We start from the raw sequence: 13,100 nt of genomic DNA, 5'->3' as shown, positions 1-13,100 counted from the left end.
GTGATCTGGATGTTAGCGGTTGTGAATGTCAGCTGATAAACAAGGTTTATTAGTAAGAGTCTCGAGTGTTGCGTCTCATACCTGGCGATACAGCTCTCCCTCGGCTCTCGGCTCAGAGATCTGGTGTTTCCCATCCATACACATGTTGAGCTTATCCACAGAAGAAACACTCGACACCAGCGCTATCAGCAACAGACTGAGAGAGAGAGAGAGAGAGAGAAGGGGGGGGGGGGGGAGAGAGGGGGGGGGAGAGAGAGAGGGGGGGGGGGGAGGGAGAGAAGGGGGGGAGAGAGAGAGGGAGAGAAGGGGGGGGGGGGGGGGGGGGGGGAGAGGGAGAGAAGGGGGGGGGGAGAGAGAGGGAGAGAGGAGACAGAGAGAGAGAGAGAGTGAGAGAGAGAGGGAGAGAAGGGGGGGAGAGAGAGAGGGAGAGAAGGGGGGGAGAGAGAGAGAGAGAGAGGGAGAGAAGGGGGGGAGAGGGAGAGAGAGAGAGAGAGAAGGGGGGGGAGAGGGAGAGAAGGGGGGAAAGAGAGGGAGAGAAGGGGGGGGAGAGAGAGAGGGAGAGAAGGGGGGGGGAGAGGGAGAGAAGGGGGGGGGAGAGGGAGAGAAGGGGGGGGGAGAGAGAGAGGGAGAGAAGGGGGGAGAGAGAGAGGGAGAGAAGGGGGGGGGGGAGAGAGAGAGGGAGAGAGGAGACAGAGAGAGAGAGAGAGAGAGAGAGAGAGAGAGAGAGAGAGAGAGAGAGAGAGAGAGAGAGAGAGAGAGAGAGAGAGGAGACAGACAAATCAGTGAAGATTATTTCAAGGTGACAGAACAGATATTCTGTTCTCATGTCCTTCTGAATGTCACTATATACTCTCCAATACAGGGGTTTCGATTTGCAAGAGACTGATCTAGAGGGAAAAAAATAATATATATATATATATATATATATACAATCAATAAAAAAAAAGTCTAAATATATAAGTAAATAAATAAATTAGATTTAAATAATAAATAAATAAATAAAACATTTAATAAAATATTTTATATATTAAAGAAATATTAGTTAGGAAATGATATATTAACATATTAAATTAGATTAAAATATATTCATTAATAAAAAATATTAAAATAAAATTTGATTAAATTAATAAATACATTTTAAAATGAATATTTAAATATTTTATTAATATAATAAATAATTAGATTATAATTAAATACATAAACGAACAAACAAACATTTAACAGTACACTACTATAGTGAGTGGAAAAATATATAATAATGTAACAATGCAAAACTAATTTTAGATTTACATTATTAATTTTTCAGTGTATAAACTGCATGATTGTAAAAGATAGATTCCTAACCAGCAACTAAAGCTGTTAGTTATATAAATACACTGGAGTCCAAATGTTTATTTTTCCCTTCTTTTTTACTCAAAATACATTTTTGAAAAAAATATGTTTGAAATATTTGAGGTTCTCCATTATTTCTATGTAACTACCCCGAACCCTAATCAAATGTCATTAATACAAAACAAAAAAGAGACGCATCAAATTCTGAGACCTTCTCAAGTTCATCTTCATTTTAACTTTTCATGCATTTGTTTTTAAATTAGCGAACAAGCACAAAAGAAGCATCGTGGCTCTTGGACGCGGATTGATATATAACTGATTAAAGATGGAAAGAAGTAGATCTTGCTTTCATAGAAACATACCTTGAAGATAAAAAGTCCATGTTGTGTAGAGTTAAAGTTGAGAACTGCTCGTTCTTCCTCGCTTCAGCTGAAGTGTGTGAACTGTGTCTCTTTCGATCAAAGTCCTTTAATGACTCCTTGAGGATCACGACTATAGTAATGAGACACAAACCACCAGCGGTATCAGGTGCACGGTCACTGCGACCTTATGGACTCATAACTCATAATAATACATGCACATCTGTCATTTTCAGCACATGATGCACTAGATACTAGAGATGCAGTTAACTATGTACTCAAGGTTTATTGAGTGTTCAGTCAATCTTCAATCACATTTGGTTTGATCTGCTCGAGGGACTCGCGTGATATCACACGACATTCATGCGATTTTAAGTAACTCGTGAATGTTTTTATACGCTTAAATTCAGAGTTATGACAGTGAGCGCTTGTAGTGAGGCGGAACTAAAGATTGCGTTATGGTTTTTCCGAAGGGAGGAACTTCCGGTGCAACACCAGAACTCGCCGTGTGTTTACATTTGAACTTTCTGCGGACCTGCAGGTAAATCAAATATGTATCAAAGGCTCTTATTTTATTTTATTATTTTATTCATCAGCAGCCATGCTATTTACACAAGTGACCGGAATATTGTGTCGTTATTTTTTTAGTGTTTTTGTGAAGAATAAACAAAGCAACCTATACAGAAAGTACTATAATCATGCGATACCGTAATACTGACATTCATATTAACTGATATTTTCACAATACTACCTAATAGTACTTGCGAAGTAATGCCATGCATTTACATAGTTCTTTAATTTCACGTTTTTATGATATACTATGACATTCTTATAAGTTACATTTATTTGAGTACGTACGATGGCATCTCTAGAGAATACCATGGTATACCATGTTTTTCACTTGTACTATGGTAATACCACATGTGAAAAACGAGGTATAGTTTTTTTTTTAGTACTTCATAAAAATATCATAACAACGAGGTATTAATGATTTACATGTGATAAAAGATGGTTCTATTTACAGCGTAATCAAATAACTTTCTAAGAATACTATGGTATTTATAATAATGTAGTATTGCCGTATTATCATAGTACATGTGAAAAAACATGGTAATAAAACATGTTTTTTTTTGTGATTCCATGCATTTACATCGTACTCAAAGAAATGTATAGGAAAACCATGATGTATGATAAAAAATCTGGTATTGTAGTACCATAGTATGATTTTATGATACCAAGATATTATTCATTTCTTTGCTTATGATGTAAATGCATGGCATCACTAATAAATAACATGGTATCACCATGTTTTTTTCCACAAGTACTATGGTAATACCACATGTGAAAAACATAGTAATACCATGGTGTTTTTAGTGATGCCTTGCAATTACGTAGTATTCTGAAATATATTTTGGTATGTGGTTAAACCATGGTATTACCGCAGTCCTTGTTCATTTGTGTGTGTGTTTATGTGTGTGTGTGTGTGTGTGTGTGTCCAGAGATGTCCACCCTCTTCCCGTCTCTGTTCCCGCGTGTGACAGAGTCTCTGTGGTTTAATCTGGACCGTCCGTGTGTGGATGAAGCCGAACTACACCAACAGGAGCAACAGCACCAGACCTGGGTCAGTGTGTGTGTGTGTGTGTGTGAACTGCAGAACGAGTGTGTGTGTGTGTGCTGATGAAGCTGTCTGTCTTCAGTTGCAGAACATCTCAGAGAAAGACAACAACCTGATGCCCATCGGGAGGCCCATCTTTGAGGTGCGTGTGAGAACACATGATGTTCAGATTCCTGAGAATATCATATAATATAATATCTAACATGTTCTTTACATTCTTGCCAGACCTTCGACGAGGAAGAGGAGGAGGATGATGAAGACGAGGAGGACAGCGAGGAAGACTCAGAGGATGATGAAGACATGCAGGACATGGACGACATGAACATCTACAACGAGTTTCCTGATGATGGAGAAATTAATGAGGTCAAGAGATACACACACACACAATCAAATGTGTTTCTTCTAAGAGCAAAACAACTACACTGTAAAAAAAAATATTTACATGATTTGTTATCACAACTTTATTTCTTTGTCAAATCAACTTAGGTTCAGATAACATAATATTTGGATTTTCAGTTGATTAAACCAATCTCCTTCATTCTATTAACTCAAAATATTTATTTCAATGAACTCAAAACTTAAGGCAACTTACTTTAAATTAAACCAACAATAATTTTTACAGTGTAGTGAATATAATGATTAATTCTGGTTCGTGTGATAAAGGTTACAGCAATAATGTCAAATAATTATAGATTTGAAAATATTTATGGCATTTAAACACCTAATATATAGTGCCATTATTATATTTATATATTATATAACATATGTTTATAACATTATATATTTATATGTTTTTCATATTGAATGTCTGAAATTAATATGTAAAGGGATGTTTTTAGGGTGAGACACTACTTGTGTTTTTCATGCACTGCTCAGTCTTCATCTCTATTTTACTTCTATAATGTGAATAGTGGAAAGAAAACACAGAAAATACACATTTAAGAGTTTATTTTATTGCATCTGTAGATTTCAGTCTCAATACATATCTTTAAAAATGAGTTTTGTCCTCCACTTCAGCAGCACTTATATACACCAAAACTTACAGTTTTATTAATATCTATATTCTGAAGGATTTTACTGAGGGGTTTGTTCATAACATCATTCACCTTATTTTTATAAAATTTTATTTTTAAAGACATTGTAAATCAGTTTTTTCCTGGCTGTTGATGACATTTTCTGATTTATGCAGTAATAAAAAGACATATCAAGAATCCCCTCAGTAAAAACCTTTAACTCCAATATGAAAACAAAATCAAACAAGAATTTTTAATCTGGCTTTATCCAATGTTCAGATTAATTCTCTGGAAATGTATGCAAATCCATGCATATTTAATTACAAAACGCCTCATTTGCATATATAAACATTTCAGAATACTTGTAATACAAAACAATGATCTTAATGTGGTTAGTCAACTGGGGAAGTAGTTTAATATTTACCCTATTCACCTCTAGGGTCTTGCCTTAAAGGAGTAGTTCACTTTAAAATGAAAATTAGCCCATGATTTACTCACCCTCAAGCCATCCTAGGTGTGTATGACTGTCTTCTTTCAGACGAACACAATCTGAGTTATATTAGAAAACACCCCGACGCTTCCGAGCTTTATAATGGCAGTGGATCGCAACCAACAGATTGAAGCTCAAAAAAGTGCATCTGTCCATCATAAAAGTGCATCTGTCCATCATAAAAGTGCATCTGTCCATCATAAAAGTGCATATCCATCACAAAAGTGCTCCACACGCTCTGGGGGGTTAATAAAGGCCTTCTGAACCAAAACAAGGGTAAGTTTGTGTAAGAAAAATATTAAAATTAAAACTTTATAAAGTAAAATCTGTTGGTTGCAATCCACTGCCATTATAAAGCTTGTTAGAGCCAGGATATTTTCTAATATAACTCTGATTGTGTTCGTCTGAAAGAAGAAAGTCATACACACCTAGGATTACTTGAGGGTCAGTAAATCATGGGCTAATTTAAATTTTTAAAGTGAACTACTCCTTTAAATCTGCTGTTGACCTGACAAACATTGATTCTAGTAAAGTTCAGTTTTGAAGAGATCTGAGTTTTGATTTTAGGTGAATGACGTGAGTGTCGCTCACTGATAGGTCGACATGGAAGGAGCCGATCAAGACCAGGACCAGTGGATGATCTAGACCAGATCCATCAATCAGACGATAGACTGGAGTGTCGAGAAGTGTCCGTGTGCTGCTTAAATGCTCAAATGACTTATTTATACGTGTCACACACAAGACCGTCAGCTCAAGTGTTCAGTGCTACTAAAGAACCGCTTCACTGCAAAAATGCTTTTCTTACTTACTATTTTTGTCTCGATTCCAGTCCAAAATATAAAAAAATTCTTAAATCGAGATGCATTTACTAGATGAGAAAAATACTATAAGATATTATGTCCTGTTTTCTGGGGAATTAATCAAAATTAAGTGAGCTGATGCTTAAAAAAAAGCTAAATGATCTGCCAATGGGGAAAGAAAGATAAGTGCTAATTCAAACAGAAACTAGATTATTTTTCTGACCCCATTAGCAGATCATTTTGCTTGTTTTAAGCATCAACTCACTTAATTTTGATTAATTTCCCCAGAAAACAAGACTTAATATCTTATGTCATTTTACTACTTTAGTATGCATCTTGATTTTAGAGAATTTTTAGACATTTGGACTGGAAAAAAGACAAAAATACTAAGTAAGAAAAGCATTTTTTGCAGTGTTCGTATTTCTCATAAAACTAGCACTTGAACTTGAACACAACATGAACTTTTGTCACTTTTCAGGCTTGTAGAAAGTGTTCAGCGACTCATTGGTCAATCTCTAAGTTATTGAGTTACTGGGCATTTCTGCATGTCATCCAGACGGGTGTCAGGATTCAGGAGTTCATGCGTCATCGCATTTACAGCTCAGAAACACTGACGACTGTTTGTATCATATTTCTTTGTGATTGTAAATAAATTTGTAGTCAATTATTCATCTTGTACATATGGTCGATTTGTTAACTTCCCATCCCGTTTTAATAGAAGCATCGGTAACACTTTACAATAAGGTTCATTAGTTAACATGAACTAAGAATGAACAATACTACAGCATTTATTAACCTTAGTTCATATTAATTTCAACATTTACTAATATATTATTAAAAATCAAAGGTTGTATTTTGTTAACATTAGTTAATGCACTGTGAACTAACATGAACAAACAATGAACAGCTGGATTATTATTAACAAAGATGAATAAATACTGTAACATGTATTGCTCATTGTTATTCATGTTAGTTAATACATTATCTAATGTTAACTAATGAACCTTACTGTAACGTGTTACCGCATTTTTAAATCATTCGAGACGTGAAGGGTCGAATTCTGTCATCATTTATTCACTGTCATGTTCCCCCAAACCTGTGTGATCTCTGCTCTCACATCTCATTTGCATTTGTGTAATGTAAATATAATGCACAAAGACATGTCACACACACACACAATGGTTTAGGATACCAGTGCCTTTTACTTTCATGATATGGAAATATTAGCCATAGAGGTTTAGAAGGACACGAGAATATGTTTTATGATGTGCTGATGATCACACCAGCTTTATGGCTTAATGCGCTTATTAAATCACAAAGGCTTAAAAAAATATACATGCTGCATAATTCATCACTGTGTTCTTTTACAAAGAGAGTTTTCCACCAAAATAAAGTTTGAAAATAGAATTAAGAATTTTAGTATTGTAATTTTACATTAGATTATTTCTCTCAAATACTTTTATTTTACAGTGAAATATTGCAACCATAATATTCCTTTGTTTAATATTTATTTAATAATAATGAATTATAATTATTTTTATTTAAAATTATTATTATTATATATGTAATGTATTCTATAATAATGTAAAATATATGATTATTTTATAGACATTGATATATAATCCAAAAGGTTTAAATGGTCAAATGATACATAAATTATTAAATAGAGTAATACAATGATTAAAGTGAGTAGTGACAGTGACGGATCATTTCTTCCATATTGTGACATATTTCAGAGCGTAAGGGCTTGTTTAAAAAGGTGAAATCTAGGGCGGGGCTTGATAGTGTGCATAAGTTATTGATTGGATGTTGAGATGTGGGCGTGGCCAAAAGCGTGCAGGGGCGGAGCTTAAGAGCACTAAATGATTGGTTAATCCTGCATACGTCACCAGAGCTTCACTGGAAGATCCAGTTCTGACATTTTGACTAAAACATTACAAGGTAAAAACCTTTTTATAAAAAGAAACGTGCATGGATGAATTGCTAACAATAAGATCAATAATACACATTTAGAAAATAAGAGTGAATTTCATTCCATGCTATATATGCATGAATGAAGAGTAGTTAGGGACTCACGGCGCCTTAAAATTAGTCCATTTGAGGTGCGTAGATAAAAAAAAAAACATATTAGAGGCACTTCAAGAGAGTCCACACTCCACCAAACACAAGAGACGTCAAAAAGCGAGATAAAATCAAATGATTTTACTGAAAAAAGTGGCAAACGTTTCGGTCACATGTGACCTTTCTCAATGCCAAGCTTACAATGCTAAGTGCAGGAGCCATCGATCACATGATGATCAACCAAGCCAAGACCAATAAAGGATCCAAACACAGTGTTGGACAGCATACTACAAGACTAAAAAATTAAATAACAAATAAACAAAGATTTTTTTTTTTTTTTTAAAGGTAAAACAATTAAATAATATTAAATAAATGTAAAGTTCACATGCTGGTAAAGTTCACAAGTGACTGAATGAAACCTTTGACTGTAAAGGTCTATAATCTCCTCACACACGTTCCATACGGTGAGAAACACGGTCATGTTTTACTTAGTCCCGAGGAAGGTCAGATCAGTCACGCATGTATTTATCAACAAAATAAATAAATGAAGAAAAAATAAGAATAAGAATAATTAAATGTAAAAATAAGAATTAAAAAAAATGTAAAAAAAAAATTTAAATGGGGGAAAAAAATTAAAATAAAATAAATAATAATAATAATAATAATTAAATATAAAAAAGTAAAAATAAATAAATGAATGAATAAATAAATGTAAAGTTCACTAGTGACTAAATGAAACCTTTGACTGCAAGGGTCCATAATCTCCTCACACACGTTCCACACGGTGAGAAACACAATGTTGTCATGTTATGTTGTTAATGTTGAATGTTTTACTTGGTCCCGAGGAAGGTGAGCTCCGCCATGCCGTCCCGGATGCCCCGGATGTGAAAAAACAAAACAAATAATAATAATAATAACATAAATAAATTTAAAGTTCACATGATGTTAAAGTTCACAAGTGACTGAATGAAACCCTTGACTGTTCATAATCTCCTCACACACGTCCCACACGGTGAGAAACACGATGTTGTCATGTTTTGTTGTTAATGTTGAAAGCTTTACTTGATCCCGAGGAAGGTGAGCTCCGCCATGCCGTCCCGGATGCCCCGGATGTACTCGAGCGTGGCGCGGTGAACTCTGACCTCATACAGGCCGCAGCGCCGCGCGTGCCGGAGGAAGTTTGGCGCTCCGGGGAAGATGACGTTATCCGCTAGGATGATGGAGCCCTCTCCCAGAAGCCCACTGTCCTCCAGCAGGTGCAGGTCCGGCAGATAACAGCGCTTCCAGTGATCCATGAACACAAAGTCCAGGCGCTCCACGCCGAAATCCTCACGCAAGCGCGGGATCACCTCATCCGACGGGCGCACGATCAGCTCCACCTGAGAAAACATGTTGCGCTGTTTGTCACTTTTCCAGCTGTGTTCTAAACCTGGTTTCACAAATTTTCAAAACAAGCTGACTTTATTCTGAACGAATGCCATATTTCATCTGATGTGTATTTTAATTTATATATATAGAGTGTGTATGTATATTTATATATACACACACACTGGGCAAAATTATAACGCAACACTTGTTTTTGCCCCCATTTTTCATGAGCTGAACTCAAAGATCTAAGGCTTTTTCTATGTGCACAAAAGGCCTATTTCTCTCAAATATAGTTCACAAATCTGTCTAAATCTGTGTTCGTGTGCACTTCTCCTTTGCCGAGATCATCCATCCCCCTCACAGGTGTGGCGTATCAAGATGCTGATTAGACAGCATAATTATTGCACAGGTGTGCCTTAGGCTGGCATAATAAAAGGCCACTCTAAAATGTGCAGTTTTAGAGGGTCCCGAAAACCAGTCAGTATCTGCGTCGAGTCTGAGGAGGCGGGGAAACAACAATCTCTGATATTTTGAATTTGGACTGCAGTACCCATTTCGACCACTAGCTGTCATTCTTACAGACTGCACCTTTAAGAAAGAGAAATGAATGCAGAAAACTCACCATGTCTTCGTCAAAACCCGCCAGTCGAATGATTTTCTCGGCCACGGCAGCGTTTCGCTCGTCCATCTCGACGGAGTAGATGCGAGCGCCGATGGGCAGCGAGCGGGCGATGCGAACGGTGCTGTAACCGCAGTGAGTGCCCAGTTCCAGAACAGTGATCGGGCAGTGTTCCTGCAACAGTCGGTCCAGGATCTTACCTGCACAAACAGCCAATCGGAACACAGCAAGTGAGCGTGACAGCCAATCAAGAACACAGCAAGTGAGCGTGACAGCCAATCAGAACACAGCAAGTGAGCGTGACAGCCAATCAGAACACAGCAAGTGAGAGTGACAGCCAATCAGAACACAGCAAGTGAGCGTGACAGCCAATCAAGAACACATCAAGTGAGCGTGACAGCCAATCAGAACACAGCAAGTGAGCTTGACAGCCAATCAGAACACAGCAAGTGAGCATGACAGCCAATCAGAACACATCTGAAGTTTATCATCAAAAATACAGACACAAACACAAAGATCTCATCGCATTGCTCGTTAGAACACGATGTAATACTAATAATCACATGATGACATCACACGTGTTTTTATGTTTTTTTGTAACTTTCCGCCAGTTCATGTAACATATGTAACAAGGACACTGTAAAATAAAGTGTTACCTAAAAATGTTACCGGCAAAGTGGCGATTGACATTGTTTCATATACTCGGCAACGTCGAGTGTTAATTTTAGGCCCTGTGTGTGTGTGTGTGTGTGTGTACCTTTCTTGGGCCCGATGTTGCTGATGAACTCCACTTTGCTGCACCACTGGTCAAAGGTGTCCAGGATGCTCTGGGAGTCTCCCGGCGTGGCGTGGGTCAGTATGTACTGAAAGGCCCGTTCCTCTCGGCTGAGGCCCGATAAACAGTCGCGCACCCAGCGGATCAGTACGGCCCGGTACAGCAGCACGAAGAAATAACGGTAACGGATGATCAGCGTGAGTAACAGAGGAAGTAAAGCCAAAGCGATCGCAGGAGAAACCATCTTCACCTCTGACCTGCAAACACAAAGACAGGCTTTAACGTCACTGAAACATAGTGGAAGATCAGAGACACCTCTCAGAACACCCTAGCAACCGCATAGCAACACACAAACACTCAGAACACCCTAGCAACCGCATAGCAACACACAGAACACCCTAGCAACCGCACAGCAACACACAAACACACAGAACACCCTAGCAACCGCATAGCAACTCACAAACACTCAGAACACCCTGGCAAACGTATAGCAACACACAAACACACAGAACACCCTAGCAACCGCATAGCAACACACAAACACTCAGAACACCCTAGCAACCGCATAGCAACACACAAACACTCAGAACACCCTAGCAACCTCATAGCAACACACAAACACACAGAACACCCTAGCAACCGCATAGCAACACACAAACACTCAGAACACCCTAGCAACCGCATAGCAACACACAAACACTCAGAACACCCTAGCAACCTCATAGCAACAAACAAACACACAGAACACCCTAGCAACCGCATAGCAACACACAAACACACAGAACACTCTAGCAACAGCGTAGCAACACACTAAAACGCTCAGAACACCCTAGCATTGGCGTAGCAACACACTCAGAACACCCTAGCAACCACATAGCAACACGCTAAAATACTCAGAACTCACTAGCAATAGCATAGCAACCTAACACTCATAAAACCCAAGCAAACGCATAGCAACACGCTAAAACACTCAGAACACACTAGCAATGGCATTGCAACACACTAACATTCAGAAAACCTTAGCAACCGCATAGCAACACACAAACACCCAGAACACCATAACAAACGCATAGCAACACATTAACACTCAGAACACCCTATCAACCACATAGCAACACACACACATTCAGAACTCCCTAGCAACTGCATAGCAACACATGACCACATAGCAACACACAACCACTCAGAACACCCTAGCAACTGCATAGCAACACACACACACACACTTAGAACACTCAGGCAACCGCATAGCAACACACAAACACCCAGAACACCGTACCAACAGCATAGCAACACACAACACTCATAACACCCTAGCAACTACATAGCAACACACTAAAACATTCAGAAAACCCTAACAACCATATAGCAACACACTAAAACACTCAGAACACCCTTACAACTGCATAGCATAGCAAGCAACACAAACACCGAGAACACCCTAGCAAAACATGCAGGACACCATAACAACCGCATAGCAACACACTAAAAACATGCAGTACAGCTGAATAGAAAGACTAAAAACACCAGAAGACCCTAGCAACCACAGAAACATGCTAAAACATTCAGACTGCATAGCAACACATTAAACACACCTTAGGAACCACATAGCAACACACTGAAAACACCCAGAACAATCTGGAAAACATAACACACTAAGAATGTTCAGAACACTAAAAACACTCAGACCACCATAGCAACTGCATAGAAACACACTATAAAACACTCAGACCACCGTAGCAACTGCATAGCAACACACTAAAACATGCAGAACAGCTTAGCAACACTCTAAAAACACTCAGACCACCACAGCAACTGCATAGAAACACACTAAACACTCAGACCACCATAGCAACCGCATAGCAACACACTAAAACAATGCAGAACAGGTTAGCAACCATATAACATCACATCAAAAAGCCCAGAAACCACATAGCAACACACTAAGAACACTCAGAACATCTTAGCAACCACAGGTTTGAGCACATCACTATCAGCACTACTAGACTACAGTGAGAACTAAACTCCAACTACTCTACACAGCAAACACTTCACAGCCAGCCTATGAAAACTCTGCATTAATAATTCAAACGCCTTTGTTTCGACGTGACAGAACATGTTGACTTTCCAGAAGACACAAGCTGATTCCAGATCAGTTTCAGTCAGACCAACACAGACACTCATTCACCAACACACAAAATAAAACATCATATCTGATGATAACTTTACCAGATCCGGGACTCTCTCGACCCGCAAAACACACACTCTGAAGACAGAAAGAAGAGACACTCGTGTGAGTACCACAGGTGTGCAGCAGCCAATCAGATTCCTCCGTCTGAATAATGGATGGAGCGCCTCCACTTACACCTGCGTCTCACCTGAGCGTCACGTGACCTGAGCATGACATCACAGCAGAAATGACACATTTCTGAAGGAATAGTGGAGCAGAAAGAAAACCACCAATATGTACAACAAAATGTTCAATATTCTTTAATTGCACATAAAAAATTGTCAGTACAAAGTCAGTATGAAAGCATAAAAATCAAAAGATGGCAGAAGGAATGGCATTAGAATAATACACAAGGCATATACTCAGTAATATGGCTTATAAAATAATAATAAAAAGAAGACTTTTGCTTTAATTTGGTTGGATTCAGGTATTAATATT

General features: G+C 38.3%; 4 protein-coding genes across 6 annotated transcripts in view; 1 reads left to right on the top strand and 3 right to left on the bottom strand.

Annotated features, from left to right (window-relative positions):
- Positions 1 to 1,845, bottom strand: part of LOC130085493 (folate receptor alpha-like) — a 17,381-nt gene extending 15,536 nt beyond the window's left edge. Inside the window, exons 1-2 of the mRNA XM_056251275.1 lie at positions 1,695 to 1,845; positions 82 to 196 (exon numbers count right to left, since the gene is read on the bottom strand). Of these exons, the coding sequence (XP_056107250.1) occupies positions 82 to 196; positions 1,695 to 1,714 (135 nt within the window). The 5' untranslated portion in view covers positions 1,715 to 1,845. The remainder of the gene's footprint in view (positions 1 to 81; positions 197 to 1,694) is intronic.
- Positions 1 to 13,100, bottom strand: part of LOC130085496 (histone H3.3A) — a 70,786-nt gene that overhangs the window by 11,971 nt on the left and 45,715 nt on the right. The window lies entirely within an intron of this gene.
- Positions 2,105 to 5,486, top strand: anapc15 (anaphase promoting complex subunit 15). Of its 2 annotated transcripts, none has more exons than XM_056251283.1 (5): positions 2,105 to 2,232; positions 3,191 to 3,312; positions 3,389 to 3,448; positions 3,532 to 3,669; positions 5,407 to 5,486. In XM_056251283.1, exons 2-5 carry the CDS (start codon positions 3,193 to 3,195, stop codon positions 5,452 to 5,454), a joined length of 366 nt encoding a protein of 121 aa, XP_056107258.1. In that variant the 5' UTR covers positions 2,105 to 2,232; positions 3,191 to 3,192; the 3' UTR covers positions 5,455 to 5,486. The 2 variants fall into 2 exon arrangements, with proteins under 2 accessions (XP_056107258.1, XP_056107259.1); XM_056251284.1 differs by having other exon boundaries at positions 5,377 to 5,486.
- Positions 8,719 to 12,933, bottom strand: tomt (transmembrane O-methyltransferase). Its single transcript, XM_056251274.1, has 4 exons — positions 12,662 to 12,933; positions 10,415 to 10,689; positions 9,661 to 9,857; positions 8,719 to 9,049 (listed from the first exon to the last, which is right to left on the bottom strand). Exons 2-4 carry the CDS (start codon positions 10,674 to 10,676, stop codon positions 8,729 to 8,731), a joined length of 780 nt encoding a protein of 259 aa, XP_056107249.1. The 5' UTR covers positions 10,677 to 10,689; positions 12,662 to 12,933; the 3' UTR covers positions 8,719 to 8,728.

The sequence above is a fragment of the Rhinichthys klamathensis genome, unplaced genomic scaffold (assembly GCF_029890125.1).
Source record: "Rhinichthys klamathensis goyatoka isolate OS25496 unplaced genomic scaffold, OSU_Roscu_1.1 h1tg000080l_1, whole genome shotgun sequence".
NCBI classification, from domain to species: domain Eukaryota; kingdom Metazoa; phylum Chordata; class Actinopteri; order Cypriniformes; family Leuciscidae; genus Rhinichthys; species Rhinichthys klamathensis.
This window is presented reverse-complemented; position numbering and strand designations above follow the sequence as displayed.

Coding starts and splice junctions, on each gene's coding strand:
- anapc15 (XM_056251283.1), top strand. CDS start 3,193: ATGTCCACCCTCTTCCCGTCTCTGTTCCCGCGTGTGACAGAGTCTCTG. Junction 3,449..3,531: donor TCGGGAGGCCCATCTTTGAG/GTGCGTGTGAGA, acceptor CATTCTTGCCAG/ACCTTCGACGAGGAAGAGGA. Junction 3,670..5,406: donor ATGATGGAGAAATTAATGAG/GTCAAGAGATAC, acceptor GCTCACTGATAG/GTCGACATGGAAGGAGCCGA.
- tomt (XM_056251274.1), bottom strand. CDS start 10,676: ATGGTTTCTCCTGCGATCGCTTTGGCTTTACTTCCTCTGTTACTCACG. Junction 9,858..10,414: donor CAACATCGGGCCCAAGAAAG/GTACACACACAC, acceptor CTGTTTGTGCAG/GTAAGATCCTGGACCGACTG. Junction 9,050..9,660: donor CGGGTTTTGACGAAGACATG/GTGAGTTTTCTG, acceptor ATGTTTTCTCAG/GTGGAGCTGATCGTGCGCCC.